This window comes from Pelmatolapia mariae, linkage group LG14 (genome assembly GCF_036321145.2).
Source record: "Pelmatolapia mariae isolate MD_Pm_ZW linkage group LG14, Pm_UMD_F_2, whole genome shotgun sequence".
NCBI classification, from domain to species: Eukaryota; Metazoa; Chordata; class Actinopteri; order Cichliformes; family Cichlidae; genus Pelmatolapia; species Pelmatolapia mariae.
This window is the reverse complement of record NC_086239.1, coordinates 14,607,047-14,632,429: the sequence shown is the minus strand read 5'-3', so window position 1 is coordinate 14,632,429 and position 25,383 is coordinate 14,607,047. Positions and strand designations below refer to the sequence as shown.

General features: G+C 40.4%; 1 protein-coding gene across 1 annotated transcript in view; it reads left to right on the top strand.

The window, feature by feature from the left end:
• Positions 1-25,383, top strand: part of lekr1 (Leucine-, glutamate- and lysine-rich protein 1) — a 95,402-nt gene that overhangs the window by 22,853 nt on the left and 47,166 nt on the right. The window contains exons 3-4 of the mRNA XM_063493441.1: positions 6,189-6,673; positions 22,753-22,830. Coding sequence (XP_063349511.1) covers positions 6,189-6,673; positions 22,753-22,830 — 563 coding nt within the window. The remainder of the gene's footprint in view (positions 1-6,188; positions 6,674-22,752; positions 22,831-25,383) is intronic.

Below are 25,383 nucleotides of genomic sequence, written 5' to 3'. Positions count from 1 at the left end.
ATGCTTGGGTGTGTGAATGAACATGAGGGGGTATGCTGTGTCCATGTGTGCGTATCTGATGTCTGCATGTGTGTACGTGCGCAACATGAAGGGTCCGTGTTCGTGGCAGTGACCCACTTCTGGTGTTTTGACGAGCCAGATGGGTCACGGCAGCTGTAGCTTAGGAAGCAGAGTTGGCCTAGGGAGATGAGCAGGAAGAGAGGGAGGGAAAGGACAGTTGCTTGGGAGGAGGAAGAAAGAGGCAAGGACAAAGTGGAAGGAAAACTGGAATAAAATGTCAGGAAAAGGAATGCCGGAGTGGCTGTAAAAGGAGAAAGGAGTTGTGAAATATTTGATCTTTTTATTAACAAGATATGCAGTGAAAAAGTAAAATTATTAGCAAGACAGAAGAAGGGAAAAGAAGGGGGGTTTTTCCTTCCCACTGTTGCCAAGTGCTTGCTCATCGGGGTCACATGATTGTGTTATTGTAAGATTTTTACCTTACAATATAAAACACCTTAAGGCCACTATTTTTGTGATTTGGTGCCATATAAATAAAACTGAATTGAATTGAATTTATGTTTCTCCTGTCTGCATGATTACAATGACATTTGCACAGAAACACACGCATGCAGACAGTCAAAAAGTCATCACGTACATTAATTATGCTTCTTGTCCTGGAAAGACACTAACCACACACACAGAACGACCCACACCCTGTCGTTTCCACTGGAACCCCAGCCCAACTAAGTGTTTCACACCAGGGGAGAAGTAATAGCACCATGTTTAATTGATGGAATATAGAGGAATTCTGGTGATAACAGGGACTGTAAACGTGTTGCAAGTCACATAACACAGGCTACAGTCTTCATACCTAATAGCTGTGGAGACAACCCGTACATTCAGTTAAAGTATAAGTGATCAGTCAGTAGTTATTGACTGAGGACTGAGACAGACACACAAACACATACATAGCTACTGCGCTGCCAATGCACCCTGAGGCAGTAATGCATGGTTTGCATAATTTTGAACGTTATGTAGGCTGACTAACAATCTCTCTTGGAGCAGATATGTATTAAACATACATATAAAACACAGGGTTCATTGCCTGAGTAATTAAACCAATGTGGTAGAAGTTTAAGAGCCTTATGTGGTCTGAAATCTAATGTTTTAAACCACTTTGGCAACAGTCCAGCATGCTAATGGAGTCAATCAAGGGACAGAATGAAAGGGAGATAAGAGCGAGAGAGAGAGGGAGCTGTGTTGTGTGCGCTGGAGGACAAAGAGGTCTGGTGTGTAGAAGAGAAGCATCGGCTGCTGGCATGAAACATTCAAAGGGCAACACGACCTTTCTCCCCTTCCCCCTCACTCCCTCACTTTTCCCTTTCTTTTTCTGTCACTCTGCAGTTTTAATGTGTCGCCTTTCTTTCTTTCTCTCTTCCTGTCAGGTGTTTCTCCAGGCGTCCGTGCCCATGCCCGGCGTAGTAGTCATGTGCGAGCGTGTGGAGAGGTTAGGTTTTTTTTTGCCATTTGAGCACTAAGTGAACGTGTCAGTGCCCAGGGCAAGGGGTCTCCCCGCGGGCCTGAACTCAGTCACGGGAGCACACAACCCACTGGTGGTGCAGACATTCTGCCCTCAGGGTGTGTATAAATGTGTGCGTGTGTGTGTGTGGTTGTTAATGGCGAGCGATTGTGTAAGTTTCCTGTTGGCCTGTAAATGCTTATATGACTAAATTTGCCTTTGTATGTGCCGGTCTATCTCTGCATCCTTTGTGTATACCATGTACATGTTTGTGCTTGTATCAGGGTCGGTTTTAACGTGTCCGTTTGTTTTGTCAATGTCTGCCTCCGCCTTTCATCTGCCTCCGTGCGTGCAGAATGTGTTTTAGACTGTTTGAGCAGTGTGAGAAAGCGTCTGTGTGTGTGTTTGTATACGTGTGTGTGTGTGTCTGAAACCATGGAGGAGGCACAATTCAGCCCTCAGGTCACTTAAACAGTGTGTATTGCCCCCTTGTTGTCTGTCTTCATGGCTACGTCATCATGGCTGGCATAAAGAACTCTCTCACCACACCCACCCTCCCACATGCACGCTCAAACGCACACAAATTTACATGCATAAGCATTTTCCAACAAAATATAAACCGTACTCTCTCTCACACACACACACACACACACACACACACACACACACACACACACTTAGTAGTCTTTGCTGTATCTATGCCTGCAGGAACCACAAGGACATCTGCACAGTAAACACTAAACCCCCCTGAGTCTCAGTCCCAAATATTGCTCACAGTTGCACGCTCTAACTCTCCCCGGATCTCCCTGTCTCTCTCGCTCTAACAAATACACTCACAAATAGATAATAGGCCTGATTCTCCAGAGTGCATTCTGTGGCAATATAATGTAATAGGTTGTCATCTTGTGGAGCTTTTTCTCCATCCACCCACACAATACACTCCCCCCCCCCTCTCTTTCTTTTCTGCCTTCTTTGTTTCTTTTTCCCCCCGTCAGCCTGTTTGTAGACCTTGATCAGGCCAAACATCCAACAATAGGAACTCTAAAATAACATTTAGTGAGCCCATTAAGGGCACTCCTTAGTAATTTCAAGCATTCAAAAGCACAGGGGATCGTGTGAAGCTAAGACGTGAACATACTTTGCTTAAAATATTTAGGAGTGGGAATTAACAAGTGTGTGTATAGCAACGTAATACTGTTAGATGGTGAATATTGCAAACATTATACCAACTATATGTCAGCTGATTTAAGTTTCTGGATCAGCTTCAGTAGCAACAGTAGAGCTGTACCCTCAGCCTTCAGGATTGCTGTGTTATTAATCGCTGAGCATAATGAGCGCATACAAAGTGATCTTCTAATTGTCTGTCTGTGTGTCGTGGCTGCTGAAAGACCGACTCCCGCTGTCTTGATGACATGAGGCAGATGCAATCTGCACCTTTACCTGATATGGATTGACAAGGTGCTAACACAGAGCAGGAGCACTCTGATAGGTGGGCACAGAAAGAGAAAGTTGATTGTGGTGGCTGCAGAGACAGAGAAACAGGGCCTATCTTGATTAACCTGTCACCTGTCAATCATTTGTCATGTGACAAGCACTTTGCCACGATGGTGTGTGTTTTCTTTCAATCATGCCGATTACCCTCGTATTCCCTTTGACTTCTGTCTTAACTGTAAAGAAGAAAGAAACACAAGGCACAGAGGAAGCAAGAGATAACAGGACTGGAGATCATTTAATTAAACCCTTCTCAGTGTCTTTCAGGACTTTGAAGCAATGGCTTCCATTCTTTTGATCTCTGTCCTATTGACTGTCTTTTCATGTTTAGTATCTTTGCATGTCTTTAGACGTGTTTGTAGATCATCTCAAAGGACAAGTAATGGAATTTCTAGACACTATTTGAAAGCTGTCTATAGTCATGTGAAGAAGACAGTTTTTGGCAGGACTTTGCAGCTTTTTAACTTTGTACAGTCCCGTTAAAAACTAAGCACACTTTTAAGCTTGTAGAAGCTTCTTTATTGGCAAAAACTTTTTATCAGCTTCTCACATCATTTTGAAGGACCAGTCTTCTTTAAAATGCAGCTTTAGTTCAATGAGGTTTCTGCATATTTGTTGATGCACAGCTCTCTTAAGGTCCTACGAAGGTATTTTAATCAGGTTGATGCCTGGACTTTGGACCATTGCAACACCTTGTTTCTTTTCTTTTTCAGTCATTTTGCTGTAGATTTTCTGCTGTGCTTGGGATATTTGTCTTGATGCATCACCCAGTTTCAGGCCAGTCTTTAGCTCTTGGACAGATGTCATCATATTTGACTCTAAAATACTTTGGTCTACAGAGGAGTTCATGGTTGCATCAATGACTGCAAGGTTTCGAGGTCCTGTGGCTGCAAAACAAGCCCAAATCATCATCCCTCCACCTCTTAACAGTTGGTGTGAGGCCATATTTTATGAACACCTTTGTGAACTTTAACATTTAACTTGCTAACTGAGGTCTGTAGAGTCTGCAGTGTAGCTCTTGGGTTTTTGCAATTTCTATGAGCATTCCAGGGTCTGAACTTGGGGTGAATTCGCTGTGGTGTTCACTACTAAGAAGATTGCAGGATTATGTTAACAAACACTCGAATACACCAGAGCAACAAATTACCAAAACCTCTGCTTCTACAGAGGTCCTCACATTTGCTTCTATGTACCCTCTTTATTCCTGTGCAAGAAGTAAGGTTGTACTTAATGTTTCACACAACCTTATAGAGCCCAGTGAAAGCTCTCTTTATCACATGCTCAGAAGTTATTCTCAAAGTAAATTAGTGTGTATTTATTATGGAAATAATGTAAATGATGATTTTTTATATATATATAACTATATAATATCAAAAACCAAATGTTTCAAATGTCCTGTTTCACCCCTTAAATGTTTATTACTTTACTTTTTTTTTCTCCTTTCCTCTGTCATGCTCTGGAAAGGAGGAGTTGAATAAAATGAGTCTGAAATAAAATAACCACTGCCATGTACTACCATGGATTGTGGGTCTTGTGTTAAAATTGGGGAAAGGTCACTGGGTTCTTAAAACAAATGGGTTAGTTCACTTGTGAAGCAAGAATCTCCACAGTAATCCCTGTGAACGATAGATTTCTAAATGTGTCATTGCAATCACAAAACCACTAAAATATCATAAATAAATGTGAACACCAAATTTCATGGTCATTACTTTTAGATAGTGAAAGTGCTCTCAAACTAATAGATCGTCAAATGGGTAAAAGCAATTACTTAACCTTTGAGACTTGACCAAAATAATCTGTTTTGTATGCTGTTGTACTCTCAAGCATGCCATCTTTGTCTGCAAGTTTATTTCATCTTGTTTACATCATGTAGCAATTTATTTGGAGCTTTCTGACACGGGAGCTGACAGCATGCCATCCAAATATCTGTTGCCTCGCTGTAACATGTCATCATAAAGATGAAAGCTCAAGGGATACAATCTTATCCCTCATAAGCCTGAAAAAAGCTTGGAGAGAGTACATTGACATGTACAGAGAAAGCAGGAATTATTTAGGAGAGAGGACAGACATCGGTGAAGACAATATCTGAAGGAGGGATCAGAGTATCTGTGCATCCACGACTTTGAACTGCTGACAGATAGAGTAAAAATACATTTTTGATACAGTGGTTAAAGCAGATTTTGATCAATAACAGGACCTGCAGTTCACAGTCTGAATGTGTTAGACTCTTTGAATGGTTAGCTAGCTTTAGTTTCCCCATACATGATTTAACCCATTAAAATCATATTCTAAACTCATCCTTAGTTTGATATCGGACAAAAAAATGATAGATTGTCAATTTATTTGCATAATATATGCTATATACAGGGTGTATCAAAAAGAATCATCTGGTTTAATCTCGCAGTTGTTAACGATTGACATGGGTAGAAAGAGGAGATTCATGAGTTTCAGTGGTTCCTGGTAATTTCAGTGACTGTAGACACGCCCCCAGAACTATAGGATTAGTTTGACTGTCGGTATGGGCATTGAGTACTTATGATCAAAAGTTTTGTATATAAATTTTATATTCAACCATATATTTTGAAATTTACGCCATCTTCCATGTCCATTACTTTAAAAAGTGTAGTGTGAAGTAAAAACGACTTGTAGACTTATAAAACTTGACTTACAAAGCAAGAGGAAGCCAGTTCACCTTCACTTAAGAGAAGGACAGCCATCCATTTTCTTAATTGTTTATTCAATTCAGGGATGTGAGGGGACAAACCCAGCTGTAATAGGGCAACAGACAGCACATGAATTCTACTTTCTCCCATATCTGTTAGATATAATAATGATATACCTAAAGGGCAATTAAATAATGTGATCCTGCAGAATTTACTGTCCATTTAGTGTGAAAGTGATCAGTGATGCAGCTAGTTGTACCAACTGTTGTTACTTCCTTTGCTTTAAAACATTTCTTTTAGACATGCCACCAAAGTGGTTTGGTCATGCTTTCGTGCTGCTATCAATTAGATTCAAAGCACAATCAATCCTTCTGATCACGTCTTTGTTTTTTAAGTTAGTGTTAATACTCTAAATAGATAACAACTTGTTTCAAATTAAGAGTCAGCTATAGAGAGGTGCGGGTGTGAAAACGTTTTGTAAATAGTTGCACTTCATTTAGTATTTCCAACACCTTGTTTGTTTTTGCCCTCAGATGGAGCGCACTGAGACGGTGTGCTGCTACTGCGGCGTAAGCTACCTCATTTTCCACGAGTTTCACCAGCTCCGCACCCAGCTGGCTCAGTTAGAAGCTGAGCTCCAGGACCTGAGAGAGACTGCCCACAAAGAGAAGGCCCAGCGTGAAGCACTGGAGCTGGGCCGGTTGGAGTGGGAGAAGGCACTTCGGCTGGAGATGCAGAGACAAGCAGAAGTCAGAGAGAGAAACACACGAGAAGAGCTAGAAGAGAGGAACCAAAATGCAGTGAGAGCTCTGAGAGATGAGTTTGAAGCAAAATCTGAGAGTACAAGGAAAGAGGTGGAAGAGGAGTGTCGGAAAATATATAAAGAAAAAGAGAGTCGCGTTAGAGGAAAGCTGGAGAGGAGGAGCGACGAGAGAGAGAAAGTTCTGCGTGACGCACTTCAAAAGGCCAATAAAAATTCAGACGAGCTGAGAAAAGAACTCCAACAGCTGGAAGAGAGGTGAGGTTTGGAGGTGTCTGTACTTCCCATCACTGGTGTGAAATGATCGCCGTTGCCAGGTTTCGTGTGGGCAATTATCCCGTGAGTCATGTTATTCACACAAAAACACAAAAACTCGACTCTCAGGCACATCAGCTACCCCGCAGGCCCACACGAATATGTACATCTTGAAATATATTTTGCTCTGTAATTATAACTTCTGCAGTCATCTTCCACACTGTCATCATAGCCCAGTGCCTGTTTTGGGCGCTGTTACAATGTGAGGATAATGAGCCAAAAGGAAAGTGAGCTTTTTTTAAAACTTGTGTTAAGTAAAAACATACCGCCTTTCTCTTTGGATCAGCAATGATGCAAGGGAGGGCAGAGGCTATTTCTGGATCAGGATGTGTGGAGGTGTTTGTTGGACAAAAGATATCCCTGCAGGTTTTGGAGCTTTGCAGTGTTGCTGCTTGACTGACAACTTTTATCTAATTACCCCGTGAGCACTGATGAAATTCCTCCTTTTTTCTGTAGTAGAAGAAAAGCAGTTTGCTCTAAAGCATGCTCTACCAGTGCAAAATGCTTACAGGTGGCTGTCCAAGACCCTCAGATTTAAAGAGGAAAGATGATATTCAGTACTCACTGTCATGCGTTGGCACTGAACACTCACACGGAAGGAAGTTGATAGACAGTTTTCTCCATTAAAACCAGCTTTCTCGGCCCATCATTTATTGCTGTGCCTCTACCCGCCTACACATGTACTGTATCAGCTGCATGCAACAGGCTCCGGCATGTTTCCAGAGGGCTGTTGACAGCTATTCTGGGAAATGTAAGTGCACACCAGTAGTGGAGTTGCTTATGCTGCTCATAAATGTATAGCAGAGGGATCATAGTTTGCAATTATTATAAAGACATACTGTATATTCATTTTAGCTAATATTAATCCCTAGTGCGTATGTATGTGTGTGTCTGTGCTGCAGAATCATGAAGACGATGGTAAATTTGCTGTTGCCATTTAATTTTTTTTTCCATTTAGTATGCTCAAGTTCAGGAAAAGTTGACATCATGGAGTTAGGGAAAGTCGGTTTTTGTGTGTGTTTGCACTTATCCGTAATATGGTGCACACACTCACTCACACACAAACAAACAAACAGGTGGTTAAGACTCCTGCTGGCTTACTTACATCAGCCTTCACATTTTTGGTAATCAAATAGCAGGCGTCCGCGAACAAACAACCATCAAAGGCTTGCTTACGTTGCTGCGTTTATGGGAAATATGTAGGAAATGCTTTTAATGTTGTGACTCATGAGAAAGCTACGAACAGCCCAAACCATTAGAAGTCTGTGCTGTTAAAAAACAAAACAAAAAAAATGACACGGTTCTAAAGCAACTCGCCCTGTAAGTGACTGACACACACACACCTGCACGTACACCTTGCAAACCACAAATTACAGGTTTACACCATTAAATTTGAGAGGATGTTGTGGATCAACAGAGTTAAAGGGTCATTCATTAAAACACACGCTGACAATAAAAAAATTCTACCATTAGCTCAGTTGGAAGCCATTCAAATAAAGGCCCTCCCACCGAGGAGTTTTCCCTTGATTGACATTTTTCTCTTTCTTGGCCTGTTTGGGTGAGACATCTTGTACCTATTACTCGAGCATGAGTTTTGATGACTTCATGTAGTTCTTGGTAATAATGCTGTAGCGTTGCTCCACCCACCTTCTGCATGATCAGATGCAGAAAGTGGAAATGTGTGGTTGTTCTGCAAGAGCCTCTTTCGAGCCAAGATCTACTTTTAAAGTCTCCCAGTATCTGTCAGCCCAAACCACGTTTTTCATGTGTACACAACACACAAGATAGTTCTTTAAATGAGAAAAGTGGAAACCTGTTTATCTCCTAGTCAGTAGGAGCTGACTGGAAGCCTTAGGCAAGCCATGAGGTGGCTTGGTCATGAGGTCACACACACAGCATCAATAGGATGATCTATATTACTACAGTCACACCAGAGGAAACAGTGAGACAGCAGCCTGATGAAAGTCATTGTGACTGTGCGCAATGAATTTGCAAACTTGCTGCATTTGAAATGCTTGCATCAAAGGTGGGGGCAAGATTTGCGACCACTTTCAGTTAGTTGCCGTATTTAAAGTTAATGTGTCAAGATGGTGAAGTTGGCAATTACATGTAATCTGTGATAATACCCAGTTAACTGTGATAAATCCATGAAAGTTGCAAATCTGTTGCCGTCTACAACAGATTTGTAGATGGAAAGTCTGTAACATTAAACAGAAGTTTAAAATTGACTATATACATTCATTGTTCAGCCAGAATCTCATAGACCTCAAACAGAAACTCCTCCACGAATAGTTGCTGCAGGATGGCAATTTAGGGCTGACTCCGATTGATTGCAGTGTCTCAGCTGTCTGTCAACAATCACCTTGAAAAGTTTTGATCGCAGGACCAGTTGGACACAGCTACATGTGATCATTTGCAGAATAGAAAAAAAAATGAGTACCATCACCTGGCAACCAAAGGTTTATCCTAGTAACAAGGAGGTTATCATGCTGTTTTTGCTCTAGTGTGACTGAACCACAAAGTGGTGTCAAGTTTATTTTCTGAAGGGGGATGGTATTGTTCCTGAACTCTCCATTCAAAAAGGTGTTGCCCTAGATTTGATGTTATTGTCATTTAGCAGCGTAAGAATCTCTGTGTCAGCAGCAGAGATAACAAAATGGAAAAGTGATATTACTTTGGAAGCAATGCAACCTACAGTTTCACCAAATGACAAACAAACACACCTAGCTGGTCACAGTGTTGGATGAAAAGTCAGTAAAGCACTTATCAGATTCTGACTAAATGATGTCAGAGCTCTGCCTGCATGTGAAGAAAGTTTCCAAGATCACACCGTTCCAGCCTTCTTGACATCAGATGTAGCTTGCTTTTAATCTTGTTGACTAAACCAATCACTGTGATTACATATTTATCATTGCCCTGCAGCTCTAAATTAAACTCCTTGAGCAGGTCATTGAGATCTGTCAGGAACACTAAATCCAAAAGCTACTGCTGAATATTCTACATGTTTGGAAAGCTTCAGAAGATTTAGGATTTCAGGCAGTAATTCGGTGAATCTTGCCAAAAATTTAACTCTGCTTAGCCGCCTAATGCCTGTGTGCTGCAAAATAACCTTCTCTGGATGGCTCCTGGCCTGAATGGAATATATAATCTTTGCTACAACATCCATCATCTCTGTCATATTTAAAATGTTTACCCTAAAGTGTTTACTCGTGAATTATACAATGATAATTAGGGAAGTCTGGAAAAGATTCACTTTGTTTATACAAAGCATTGAACCCACCAGTGCAACCTGGCATCACTGATGGAGATTAGCTTAAACTGTAGAGAAAAACCACTCGATGGATTTCTCCTCAGCATCCTTTGCCTTTCCCTCATTGGTTTGTAACACTTTCTCAAGATAGTTGTGTGTCTTTGGAACCACGATTTCCCTTTTGTTGTCAAAGTAACAGAAGAGCATGTTTATTCTACATTCTTTTAAACAGCTTTAACATCCTTGAAAGCCTTTTTGTCCTTTTGGAAAAATGTGACTGATGCAATAAAATGTCATCATGTCAGCCTGACCCTTGGCAGTGGGTCTGGTAAAAACTGAGTGTTGCTTACGAAGCTTTCAATTCTTATACTTTTGGAGTGCATAGAGTTGTTTTGCACTTTTTTAGAAATGCCAAACCTACTTTCCTTCCTTTGCTATGCCAAGCTGGCATTGCATATAAAACACATGAGCTTTGAAAGTTTTACATTTATTTTTTTGGATTCCATATTTGTTTGTCTACTTAGCTACCTAAATAGTTGACTGTGGACATCAATCAACCTGTCAAATTTAACACAGTGAATGAACTAAAGTGTACACACAGAAAACCACTAATAACTTTTTATCTTGTAGTTCTGGGTGGAGTACACTGTTCATGAAATCTGAGAATCAATACCGTATTTTTTGGACTATAAGGCGCACTAGTCAGGAGCCTCGCGGAGTAATCTGGGTCCAAAACTCCATCCGCTTCAGGTCCCAAAGTCACTGCGACATCACTGAGAGTTAAAAACTGTCTAAATTATTTCATCTTTAATAAAATGATCAGCGTTGCTGCTTTACCAGGTGTAACAATTAAGTTTAACATCCAGGCATCCATGAAAACAGAATTTATTAAATTTCACAGAGTTAGAAGTTAGCAGGAAGTTAGCTCGCTAGTTTCCACCTAAACATGATATACCATGTTCTGACTGAGAGACTTATGAAAAAATTAAAATGTACAGCTCTGCTATCACTTCCAACATAAATGAAGGCAGAAAACTAAACAGCACTGACGTTTGTAGGGTTACTGAAGTTGCACTAGCTGTTAAATAAAGCGACCCAGCTATGTTAGTATAACATAAACACAGTGAAGCTGGAGGATGAATGCTAACCTTTTTCCACTTGCGAGGGTTCCCGATGGTTAGGGACAAATGCAAACACATGGCAGGATGCTGTAAACGGACCAAACTTCAGTCAGGAGAACAACTGAGATAATCCATCCACAATACGAGGTTAGTCATTAATATACTGCAACAACATGGGAATAGAGCAGCTGCGAGAGAATTCAACATTAATGAATCAATGGTACGGAAGTGGAGGAAGCAAGAAGAATGAGTTGAGTAAAATTTATCTTATCTGACTGTTTTGTTTCGCTTAATGCGCCTTATAATCCAGCGCGCCTTATGTATGAAAACAGACCCGTTCATTGACAGTGCACCTTATAATCCGCTGCGCCTTATGAAAATACGGTACTTGTACCAGTACTGACCAGTAGAGCACCTTTGGGATGTGAAGAAACGGGAGATTCTCATCATGGATGTGCAGCTGACAAATCTGCTATCATGTCGATATGGACCAAAATGGCTGATTTCTAGGACCTTGCTAAATTTGTGCCACAAAGAACTGAGGCAGTTCTGGAGGCAAAAGAGGGTTAAACTCAGTACTAGCACAGTGTACATAACAAAATGCCCAGTGAGTGTAGGCTGAACTGATTGGGACCAAAGCACACTGGGAATTTATTATACTGAACGATTTCATTGTAAACATTCAGATCAAATAATGGATAGTGACTCTATATACTGTAGTACTGTGAAGTGTAAACAGAGTGTAGTACATGAGTGAAGTACATGTTCTCCCTGGTACTCTGGCTTCCGCCCACAGTTCAAATACATGCTTGTTAGGTTAACTGGTCATTCTAAATTGGCCTTAGGTGAATGTGAATGCTTGATTTACTGCTCACTACCTATTAAGTACCCACTGGGAACATTGTAAATACTATCTGGCAAAAACAATAATTAGTATATTAGAATAATATAAGGAAATACCAAGAAATTACAATATACAGTCGGAATGCCAAAGTCTGGTTTAAGCTTCCAATATGGGTTGGTTAATGATGGATATTTTACTGTAATTTACAGTGTGTGTGTGTGTGTGTGTGTGTGTGTGTGTGTGTGTGTGTGTGTGTGTGTGTGTGTACACCAAAGCCGTTGTGCTCATATGGCGAGCTGGGTTTTAGGGTGTCCGTATGTTGTTATTTGTGTGATAGACTGGTGAGCCAATCCCCAATCTGGTGTAAAGCTGATTATCTCTCTCTCTCATACGCCGTCTCTTCATGGAGCCAAAAACACATGTACACAACACACACAAACAAAAACACACACAGTTGGAGTCTAAGGGCCAAGGGCAGGTCAGGACGTCAAAGTTCAGACAGAGGTAATGACACAGTGAGAGGCCAGCATGGGCCGACAGCAAGGGAGTCTCTTTCTTTTTATACAGATATGAATGAATGTTTCATGCCAGGAGGGTACTGCCTCTGTTTTAATATTGTTTTTCTTCTTGAGCCAGAACATAGACACGATCAGACCTCCCTGTACTGGCCTTCCTACTCCCACATACACACAAACTGAAACCAAACCCTCACACAGGTTTTTCTTTGCTTCTTTTGATAATCTGTTAGTTGTCTGATCTTGTGTTGATCTGACAGGATAGGAGATTTCTGTGTGTGTGTGTGTGTGTGTGTGTGAGAGAGAGAGAGAGTGAGTGCACATTCAGTGGGAGAACCTGACTGGTAACGTTACAAAAATAACCAAAAAAAAAACAAAAAACACACCCTTCACACAAGCTAAACCTAACCGAAAATGTCACCTGTCTGACCTCGATTGTTTTTTAACGATACGTGCGTTTGAATGCGTGCGTGTGTCTGTGTAACAAGCGCGTGACAGAAAAAAGAAAGGTGAGAAAAACCGTCATGTGTGCAGTGCAATTAAACCTGGTTTTAAAATGTCACCTGCTACGCGAGTTCAAGCGCAAACAAGCTGGAGATGTTTTGGTGTTGATGAGTAAAGATTAAAAAGACAGAAAGGGAAAGAGATAAGTGCCGTTTTTAGGTCATATTAGAAACCAGAAAAGCGCGTCATATCCAGCTTTCGCCCAACGATGTCTCACATCGTCTGTGGACTTCTACTTTTCATGTTCCTACAATCTACTTCTATCATTCAGACGAAGACTGCAGCATTTTTATCTCTTGTCCTTGGGACCACATGCTGAGGCAATGTTCCACATTTTTATTGGCTCTAGTTTAAAAAAATAAACACATTTCGGTCTCACAATAAAAAGCAGCTCAAAGAGATCTACAGATGCATCACCACCAAAACCCAAAGCTGATTACATCAAAAGTTTTTTAGCAGTTAAAAAAGCAGTTAAAAAAAAGGAATACATGACTGGAACAAGACTGCATAAAGCCCTAAAAACAAACTTCAGCTTCCGTTACGCACGATGTGCTTACTTAGTGACTGAGTTGGGGAAACTGCTACCGTGCATCGTTTGTGTTTGTCTTTGTTTAGTTTAGTTGTGCTTGCCACACAAGCATACTCTTTGCCCCACATTTAGTGTGTTAAAGCTCACCTTAAGCACCTTATTTCATTTGTAAGGTTTTATTAGGACACGATAATGAAAAGATCATCTGGAACTACAGTCTCAGATGATCAACAACAAGTGAGATTTATTATTTTTAATTAATCGGCCCCAAAATGCAGAGTCAATGGAGTCAGTCAGTTACCTTTAGCAGCAATAACGACGTAATTCTTTTCTGTGTGACTCAATCGGTGTCTTACATTGTTGTGGTGAGTGTTTTGTTTCGGACAGCTTTTCTTCATTGAAATTTTGTTAATGCGATGCTCTGCTGGGTTGCTGGAAACCCTTCCACAAAAGCTATACTGGTCTTTTTCCAGTTGTACCTTCAAGAACTTTAACATTTAGCGTGCTAGCTGAGCATTGTAGAGTCTGAGATGTAGCTCTTGGGTTGTTGCAGTTTCTCTGAGCATTGCACGGTCTGACTTTGAGATTAGTTTGCTGGGACCTCAATTCCTAGTAACTGTCTAGAGTGTTTTCCACTTGTGGATAATCTCTCAATGTAGAACGATTTATACTTCCATATGTTTGGAAATGGCCTTGTAACACTTCCCAGATTGTTAGGCAAAACGTCTGCTTTCATAGAGGTGCTCACAAATGCTGATGATCAGTTAATCAAGATACATTTGATTAACATAGCTTTGCTATTAATTCTTGTGGAAGCGTTTCTTTTTAAGAGCTATTAAAAACCAGTTGATTTTTCACTATGTCCTGATATGTAGAGCCTTAGAATTGAAAGAGTGTGTACTTTCTCTAATTCAGATTACATACCTAAGGCAGGAGCTGATTGCAGCTTTATTAATGTTCAAAATTGAACCTTTAAGGGCAGTCTTACAGTCCAGTACACATCCTTGATAGGCAGGAATGCTGAGCGGGCAGTCAAGGAGGCTATGTACGTGAAAAGACAATGACCATCTCTGAATCGAGGAGGGGGGCTAAGGGTACATCTTCACCATCTTACAATGCTGTGATTGCAGCCATTCCCCAATTCTCTGTGAATGGCACTCATGGCCCCTGATTAATGATCAGTAGTCGTTGATCAATGGGCTTTGATCAGTGGTTGTTGATCAGTGGTCATGACAATTTGCATATTAATGATCAAGAAACTGACCTCACAGCCCATTGTTCCTTCAGTGGTGCTAGATTCAGTCATTATGCAATGTACAGTTTATAAGATTGGGGAAACCTGCAGTCAGCTGAGAATGACGAAGTCATTTGGATGAGTGACAAAACGTTTCTCCCACGGAAAACGCTACGTTGAGATGAACAGAATCTTTTAGGCATTTCCTTACCTGGATGACTGAGCATGCATCAAGACTTATAGTTGTTTCATATGATTTTTAAAGCAGATGCAAACCTGTTTATGTAACAGAGTTAATTCTTGTTAAAGTTTAGATAAAAGTCACCATCTGGTGCCTGACTTCTGCGCAAAGCAACTGCAGTTCTACAAAAGAAACATTTACACTCTGTGATTGTTTGCCTAAAAAAATCTAGCATTTTTAAGTCTGTTTGTACAGGGGGTTATGAAGAGAGGTTGGACCCAGTCAGGTGGTACACTAGTTTGTGTCACTTTGCTGATCTGAAAGAGTTAAGAGAACATAAGGGAACTGAAAAGTTCATCGCCGGATTTGAGGCAAAAATAGATTTGAGGATGGCTCATACAAAGGGGTTCCCTCATACAAAGGGGTTCCCTTTGTATGAGTCACTGATGAATAGTTATGGACGGACAAAGGTTACCTCACTGAAGACAGGTTAATACTGCTTGTGTGCGAGCTCATGGCATTGAAAGGACTGTCTGGGGGTTTTTTATGCTCTGCTTGCTTCTTCCTGGCTGACTTGTCTCATTCTTGATTCAAATGCAGTGTTTTGATGTGAGTCTGTGTATACGTCAGTGCCCAACAGCGTGTACAATGCATTTACCTTCACCTGAGCCCGCGTGTATGCGGACAAGCCTGCATATACTTGTATGTACCTGCAATTGAGAGAATAATTACACTTCCACTCAGTAACAAAAATTAGACTTGGCAGTTATGAAGAATGAATCATAAACATGTGGGAGACGTGCACGCACATGCACACACACATATTCTATCTCACACATACACTCACTCTCTCTCTCTCGCTCTCTCTCTCACACACACACACACACACATATATACACACACACACACTCCTGGGGCTGGATTACAATAATGATAAGACGACTTGCAGGTGGCAGAATGGGAGTGAAGGGGAGACAAATGATGGATGGCAAATAAAAAAGGGATCCATTTGTAACAAGGAAGTATTTTGTGGGAAATTAGTTATGTGCTCACTCATGTGGTTTTATTTCAATTCCTTGTTTCCAGTGGCAACCACAGAAACAATACACAAATCCACCGTTTGCCCACACATATGTGTTAGGTAATATGCCGAGCCGTAATGTACAGAGTCAAGAAGCGCTCGCAGCCAGCATGTGAGGTATTAGCAGCGATCCAAGCTGAGGTTCACATTACCACATCAAACAGTCTCTCTGTGTCTCTGCTTTGTCTGTGCTGTGTACATATTAGTTACACATTAGAGCTCTCAACTTTAGAGGACCTTTGTGCGGCTCTAACGTGGGCTTCAATTTATTGTGGGGCTCATGACAACACGATAAACAAAAAACAACTATATTACTGTGCGTTTCGTTGTGTCAGCGGCGCAGCCTCCTTCGCACAGACACACAATATGACAAGTTTATCTGGTAATCAACAAATCCTTGTTGAAGCAGTAGCATAGCAACACACACACACACACACACGCACACACACACACACACACACACACACACACACACACACACACACACACACACACACACACACAAGTGAAACAAAGGGATGCTGAAATATACAAGCTGGAAAAACAAATGCATTTTCATTTCCTATGAGTTAATTCTATTAGCTTCAAAATGATGTACTTGATTTGTGATTTCTACTTGTGTGTTTGTGCGTGTGTGAGAGACTGTGTGTGTGACTCAATGTGTGAGTGCATATGAGAGTGTTTTGATGATAGCAATCACTGTTATGGCGTCCTTGACATGGTTACCAGATAAACGGAAAGCAAAATATATACGGACAGGTGTTCACACACATACATACACACAGGCTTTTCCAGTAAGGGATTATGGTTAGCTGATAAAGTATTGACAGAAGCTGATTGACAGACCTTATTAAAGAGCTGTTAGTTATTACTCAAGCATTTACCTGGCTGCTGACAGGACACTATTGTGCTTTTTAGCTTTAAAAACATGGAAAAGCTGAAAATGAATTGTGTGTGTGACTTTGTGTGTGTTACACTCCTTTTTTGCTCAAAGTAAAATGGCTTTGTGCTTTGAATGTCCTGCCATGCTGTTGATCAAAACAGTCTTTCAACTCACAAAAACACACAGCCACACACACACAGACACGCAAACGCACACAGTGGGTGAACAGATGACACTTTGATATGGGAAAGCTTTTATGTCACTTTCAGTGATGACAGAAAATACCACTTACGCAAATAAAGTAAATATGAGGCCAAATCCACGCTGACATGCACTCATTTCACCTCGGCCGCTGTCAAAAGGCCTGCAGCGCTAAGTTCTGGAAAATTCATTTGAAAATTATGGCTCTAATCTGATTAACTCTTGTGGTTAAACAGGGGATCACACCAGATTATTTTGTCTTTTTTTTATTCCGTTGTGAGGACATCAGTGATGATTAGCTTGAAAACAAAGGTTACGCTTGTAGAAAAAGGACAGCAGATAAAACAGCAAATGTAATAATCACACAATTCACCCGTCAAACAAAAGAGGCAGTGAAAAATGATAAAGTCTGGCCTAAAGGCCATAGATATCGCAATTACACTTTTCACTGAAATCAGGGTTCAAAAGACAAAGTGACTGTGAACATTTTGTACAGTCAGCCTGCTGGATTATAAGTTTAGCTTTGTGATGCTGCCCTTCAAACAAACCTCCAAAAACACAGAGGAGCGCAAACTTGTAAACTGTCTGACACATACACGCCCCAAAATGGAAAACATTTGATTTGGTTGGACACGGTAACGCTGCGGCTGAGATCAGCATTGTTGATGTGTGTGGCTGACTGACTGTGTTTGGCGTGTCCTGTGAGTGTGCGTGACACGTCTCGATGATGCGCTTGATTTAGTCTGCCGGTTTGGGGTACTCTAATCCGCCACGCACTCACTGGTACTACCTAGATATTCCACTGACAGCTACTGCCTTGGGAACAGGAGCTGGAGCTCACGCATGCAAAGTACTCACAAATTTGTACACAGAATACACACAGGCAAAATTTGGACACACACACACACACACTTCTTGAGGCACCGTTCATTCTGATCTCGCTTTGGGACTACTGGGGACAGATGGGTGAACAGTGGGAATCTGGGCTGCCATCACTCCAAGAGCAAAGGCACGCAGGCATAAATACACACATTTTATATAGAAAGGATCACAGACTTGGTCAGAAAGTGGCACACATACAAACAGACAGGCTAAAATGCTCAAGGAAACAGCTAACTCACACGATCTCACATACACACCCAACACGCTGGCTAAGCCACAGTCACACGCATACTTATTTACTTGTAAACACTGTCTCAGAATTAAACACTGCTTCTTCTTCTTCTTCAAACACGCACACACACACACACACACACACACACACACTGGAAGAAACATGCATAGCTTCATCTATTCTCACACATCGAGAGAACAGTTAGCTTTTATTTGAAGAATTTTAAGCAGATATGTTACACAAGAGAACCAGAGCTGGTTTAATTGTGCGAGGAAAACATGAGCTTTCAGTTAGGTGATAACTGATTGCCTTTTTGATCAGAATCAGAATCAGCTTTATTGGCCAAGTAAGTGTGTATACAAGGAATTGGGCTCTGATTTTGTTGAGCTAAACACAATAAACAAACGTTCTCGTGTGTTTGCTGTCACAGGGGTGTTATCCTGGGCCAATCTGTACAATATGTACAGCACATAGGCACAAGCACATGTAGGGCTAACAATTCACGGGTCATGTAAATTACTTACAGAGTTTGATATATTTCAGATCAGTCTCCACCACAGATATCAGACAGTCCACATACAGCATACCTCACAACATATAGACATTTTAATAAGGAGAGATCATTAGAAAGAACTGAACATGATTTTTTTTATGTACAGAATTCAGTTTGAGGTATTTGCCGGTTAGACTCCGGTGGCTCGTCGGAGGAGAATGGAATTCTGGCGTTGATACAGATTAGTCTAGACGAGAGAGGAATTTATATATGTATGCAAGTGTGTGTGTGTGTGTATATATATATATATATATATATATATATATATATATATATGTATTAGGGGTGCAACAATACACAAAATTCACGGTTCGGTTCGATACTTTGGTGTCAAGGTTCGATATTTTTTCGATACAAAAAAATGTTCATGCCTTTTTAATTTGTCATTTATTAAAATTATAAATATATATTTTACCTCAAAAGTACAGTTTTTAAATGTAATGTTGCTGAAACAACAAAATAATAATAAAAAAAAAATCTATCTGATCGAGAAATCACTCATCTTTGGAAAAGAGAGTTTATTACAGAGAAATGGCTCTTTCCAAAATAAAAGCTATACTATACGCTTCTTCTGGGCTATATTCTCAGCAGCATATTAAACATATCAGGTCCCCATAAGGAGAATCATGTGCTAATGGCTGTCTAAATGACTGGGGTAAAGTTTGTAGCATGCGTGCTTGTTGTTTTTGTCTGCTTCCACTTGTCTTTGCACTAAGATGATGTCGGCGTAAATGTGCAGTCATATTCGTTGTGTTCCCACTAGTGCTGTCTTTTGTCCATGACGCGCTTACCATCAGGGTCATACTTCACATGAAAACCAAAATAGTTCCAAACGCCAGATCTGAATGAGGGTGGGGGAGGTTCAATTTCGGCTAGCGTTGAGGCAGTTGCCATGTTGCAACGAGCTTAGCTTCTGTCTCGCTATCTTGCTCAGTGGATCTGCGCTCGACAGTGCAGCCTAGGTGGAGTAGTCGAACGCAGATCCACTGAGCTCTCAACACAGACAGCATCGTCAGAAGAAAAGTTGATAAAATAAATTACAATTATGTATTGTTCGATACATATGCATACCGAAAGCACTGTATCGAACGGTTCAATACCGATACGAGTATTGTTGCACCCCTAATATACATATATATATATATATATATGTATGTATATATATATATATATATATATATATATGTATATATATATATATATATATATATATATATATATATATGTATATATATATATATGTATATATTTTTTTTTCTTCTATGTGTTACTCCATTTCACCACTTAGAGAACCATGAGTATTGATGTTTCTTTGTCATCTAGTTCCCCTCATAAAGAAAATTTTCCTACCAAAGCACAAAAGCATGGAAGAGGATTAGGGCCTATTATTACTGTATTATGCATTACTCAACTATAAGTGTATAATTCAAATGTTGTCCAAATAAATTGGGTGGGGTTCGCCTTTCATGATGCACTGCTCAAAGTTTGACCCTGCGTGCCTGTATATTATCAATAGCACTCACTCTTTCCCATTACCACACCCATAGCTTGGTAATAAACAATAAAGCAAGTAAAGGTCATTATATTACTGTAAAACACATACTGGGCAGTATGTATTCACTTATTTTTACTTCTAATAGCGGTAAATGTCCCCTAAACAAAGATAATGTTGATGTATAAATTCATCTCTTCCCAGAGATTTTCTTTGCACAGGGTCTCTAAACAGCTTACTTCGCCTTTGTTTCTAGAGTAGAAAAATCCCCTGCCGAGTTCATAACATGTCACTCAAATTGCACTTCTTGATTAAGCTTCATGATTATTGTCTGTCTGGTTTTGTCTAGTCTGCCATGCATAACTCTGAGTGCTTATTATGTTTATTCTTCCTGCTCTCAGTGGTTATTTGCGGTGTTTTAGGAAAGAACGGGATGTTTTGTTCCTGCTTCCTAACTGTCCAGGTCACACAGTCTTACTCATTATGGGTCTCTGATTGGGGTTGATTACAGAAACATGTCAGATTTGATTGCTTCTGTCTGGGAAATGTACGATGAGAGACGTGTTCACGAGTAGTCGAGAACATATCATAACCTTTAGCTTCCTTGTGTCTTTTTTTAACCAAACTGTGGAAACATTACTGATAACAGAGCAGATTTTTTTGTTGGTTTGTTTTTTTCCTTTTTTAATGTGTAAATACAAAGTTGTTCAAGTGTAGCCGTTGTTAGACGTGTAAAACTATTCATTCCACTCAGCACAGTGCCTTCACTGAGTACCTGCTTCAGCTAAAGAACGGGTATCCACATATGCACATACTTTGGCAAGTTCTTGCAAATGTTACGTTTGCACATTTCATCTTACACTTTGATAGATATCTATGCATGTGTATAGGTATGCAGTATAAGTGGAGGTATAAGCGGCGCCCTGCAGCAAATGCTTTTAGCCTTGGCTAATATCTGTCTGCAGCAGCTTATTGTTCAGTAAAATGTGTTAGCATTTTACCTTAATACTGTGAAATAGAAGACTTTACATAATGTAAAATGACAGGGACATATTTTTGATCAGTAAACACTCAGCCTCTTACTCAGTAAAATAAACAAGTCCCAACAGCTGTGTCATACCTCACAGGACTGTCGCTAATAATCCAAAAATTATTAGATGGCAGCTTACAAACTTGTGCGTGACAGCTCACCTGTAGAAAAGTACACAATGTCATCTACTCTCATGTCCTGATTGATCCCATCTCCATGTCATCAGTAATTTATAGTTGTAAGCCATCAATGAAGTGGCTCTTTTCACTTTAAAAAGAGATGGATGCTGCCTTTGTTTGACGCTGTTACTGTCTATCACAGCCGCTCATCCATCCATTCTCACAGGCCACACTGGGAGTGTTGCCACGGCTAAAATAGAGAGACAGACAACCACAAACTCACATCCTAGCACAGGCCAGCTCCACCTACAGAGACACAGGACACTGACCAAGAGGTAAACCAAAGCTGCTGGAAGTTTATGCATGAAAGGCACTTGTAGTCAGTCATTTTTAAAGAATTCTTGGGATGTAATTAGATGAATCACCATGATCACACCAAAAACACACCTGGAGCTGTGGCTAGAAGTTCCTCACGGGATAATATTTCATCCAATCCAACTGTCCCTTGGTCGTATTTCTGTATATGATATGGCCTACTTTCACTTCACTGTTAATGGCTCTGTCACAATTTGAGTAAAAGTAGGACAGGAACCTGCTTGTGAGTACCTGCGACTTTTTGCTGTTGGAGACCAACAAGTAGTAGTTGCAGATTGAGGTTGCAACACCCTCAACCTCTGGACAAGCACTTTTGATTGCAAGGCTATTGCACAGGTTGTCTGGTGGGAGGCAATCGGTCTGCTTACTATTGTGACACACAATACCATACCTACAGAGGCAGATTTCTAACATATCAGATTGCACTCAGTTTGAGTCAGTGTGTACCACTGAGCACAATTCATGTGCAATTCCTCTTTTTAATAAGGTACTTGATTCAACTAGATGACAACTGGTTGTGTTTTGTTTATATTTTTATATAAAATGAAGCTTGCCAATCGCCTATGACATTTTGCAGTTAAATCATCATCCTGCAGCAACTTTGTTACTATTGTGAAGGAATTTTTGTTTAAGTCTACGAGGCTCTGAGTGTAAGAAGATAATCTGAGTTTCAGTTTACATGTGAATTTCTGTGTATGTTAACACCAACAGAATTGCAATTTTTTTACTTATCTCAGTTAACCATGAATCATCAACAAGTTACATATAATTGCGAACTTGACCCCATACAGTTACAAACTGATAGCAGACTGGCATTTTATTGTAATTTTATTGCGATCTTGGTGCACAAAGTCTTTTTGAAGACAGCAATAATACACCAATAAGTTCATTGCACATAGTAACAATAATTGTTGCCATCGATCGCTACTTTTCAGGGAAGTCTTATTAAAATGACAGATTTTCTGTAATTCTGTACTTCTTCTTCTTCCTCTACAGACTGGCGATAACAGCTGCCAAGAAAGAGGAGGCAGAGCAGATATTTGGGAAAGAGAAGCAACAAGTTGAAATTCACAGGTAAATTTATGACCAGGAAAAAGTAAAATGGCATGCGCATGGGGGAATATGGTTATGTGTTAAGTATTTTGTAAAGAAGCCAAAAACAGCTTGAAAGTTTCATTTTCATCCTGCCAAAGCAAGAAGAACAAGATGAGAAATGTTGGCGTGCGCCACCCTGCTTGGCTGTTTAGTTCTGGACAAGATACATGACAGGGAAGTCCAGGGCAGATGGGAAACAACTGTGTGAGATGATAGCGGGAGGACAATAAAATAGAGAGTGGGAAAACAGAAGAGAGAAGGTTAATTCAGTTGACCCAGTGGTTAATTCCAGGAAATAGAAAAAGAGGATGGAAAAGACATGAGCAGCTAATGACAGGACAGAAGCAGATGAAAGAGGTGAAGAGGTAGAGAGTGGGAGAAAGGATATGAGAAACACCGAAAGCTGCTAAATGAGTAAACCAGTATGGGGAACGAACACGTGCAGTCTCTTTCTCTGAGTCTCAATTTTTCCACTGTTTTAGGACTTATCACCAATGACAGATCTGGCCCATATCTGTTCCTCCATTCGGTCCTGTCAGCTTCATGATTTATATCATCTGACATTATAAAACTGTCTCTCGTGACAAGCAGTGCCCGTACTCCCCTCACCCTGCACGCACACATGCACACTCTGAGGCACTGCAGACCAGCTCAAGGTCTGCCCTCTCGTCCCGTCTTGTCTCGTTTCGTCAGAGACTCTGTTCATTTTTTTATCACCTTAAACCACAAACCCCAAATAAGCAAAAACAACCACTCAGCTCTGCAGAGCTCTCAAAAACGGTCCCATCATATTGCTCGTAAAACCCAGCCATGCTCATAATGTTAGCTTGTTACTGTGTATGTCTACCTGTGTGCGCCTCCATGTGTGTTCCTGTGTCTGGATTGTGTGCTTCCACATCTATGAGTATGCAGGAAAATAGGAAACTGTTCGGCGTCCTCTCACCCACATGTTCCTTCAAAAGTGGGCTCGGAATAACAGAATGTTCTATTCCATTGCTCTAGTTTTCCATGCTTTACATTGGTCTGTGTGTCTGCCTGAGTTTGTGTGCGCGTGTGTGTGTTTGTATCCGTATGCAGATGTGAGTGAGGGCTAGTGATCTTTCATGTTTCTCAAAGTGCTTTTCGTCTGAACATATTTCTTTAAGAGTGAGAGAGATTTTGGTGAGGAAGAAGGCAGAACACCAAAAGACACTTTGTTTTTTTGTGGTTTTTATCCTTAGTTGCCTGCTGTCATTTAATTAGCTTCTGATTTTTGAAACTTTTACGTTTCTCCATTATTTTCCTACTAATTTATTACCTGCCCTACATTGCCTACATCTGTAGTGACAAAGCGAGACCGAAGAATTTAAGCAATGTTCAGTCCGTGAGTCAAAATTTAGGAGAAATCTATTTGCGTGTGCACTCTGCCTCGATTTCCTCCTTTGTGTATATATATTGTCTGCATCTCCTTCTATTCTTTGTCGTGTCCTCACTTGTTATGGGTGTAGCTTCTGTCTTTCTAGTTTCCAGACAGACTGCCAGCCCTGTTATACTTTTGCTTTTGTTTTCATGATATTTTACCAGCAAAAAAGCTGCGATTCTAAGTTTATCTCTGTCTGCTGAATCCTGCACTCTGGGTCCACTTTCTGCCTGCCACACGCTCCATTTCACATGACACTTTAAGATAAACGTAGCTCTTTTTTCACATAAATTATTGTTTTATCCTATCAAATTAACAATGCCCACATGTGCCCACATGTGCTGCCTAGCTCCTAGTGGGAGCTAGGCAGCACCGGCCAGGTTAACATTTATGATGGTGGGAGCTTTATTGACCTCTCAAAGTTCCTCGTAAAGTGTCATTAGCAGTGTGCCAACTAGAGGGGGTGAAAATGGTACTATTGTTTTTGATGCTGCTGCAACTGAGTGTCTTGTATAATAGTAATTTTTAGTATTGATTAGTATCTTTTTTTTTTTTATCCCTACCGGTCAGCCTAAATTGTATCTCCCTGGAGCAAGTGTAGAAGGTTTCTAGTAACCGATAGCATACAGTATTGTTAGGAATATCAGATGAATGAGAGAAGAAGATTTAGCTAAGATCTCTTACTGAACTGGAACAGACAAAGTTGCTAATAATGGACTAACATCACTTTAACTTTGCCTCTAAGACATCACCCCAACGTTCAAAGGCATCTGTATAGCTGTTTTAAACACTCAGACTCTAAAAAGGAAACTAGAATTTCTTAGTTTCAACATTTCTTTTGCTGTTTTATACTATTTTCAATTAAAATTAATGTTTACATAATGTGTAATTAATATTTTCTTTTACAGTTTTCTTTAAAAAATATTACATCTGGTTTTCACAGTATGTTATTTGTTTCACACCAGAACAACGCCACACTTTGCTTCTCTCTTTATCACATTGATAAACTCCAGTGGAGTAACAGCCTTAGTATTTGTAATGGACAGAGAGAAAGAATTTCCACTCTTAATTTGCAATACAAAACAATGATCTTTCCAGGCGGCACCATTAAAAGTTAATGTGTGATTCACACA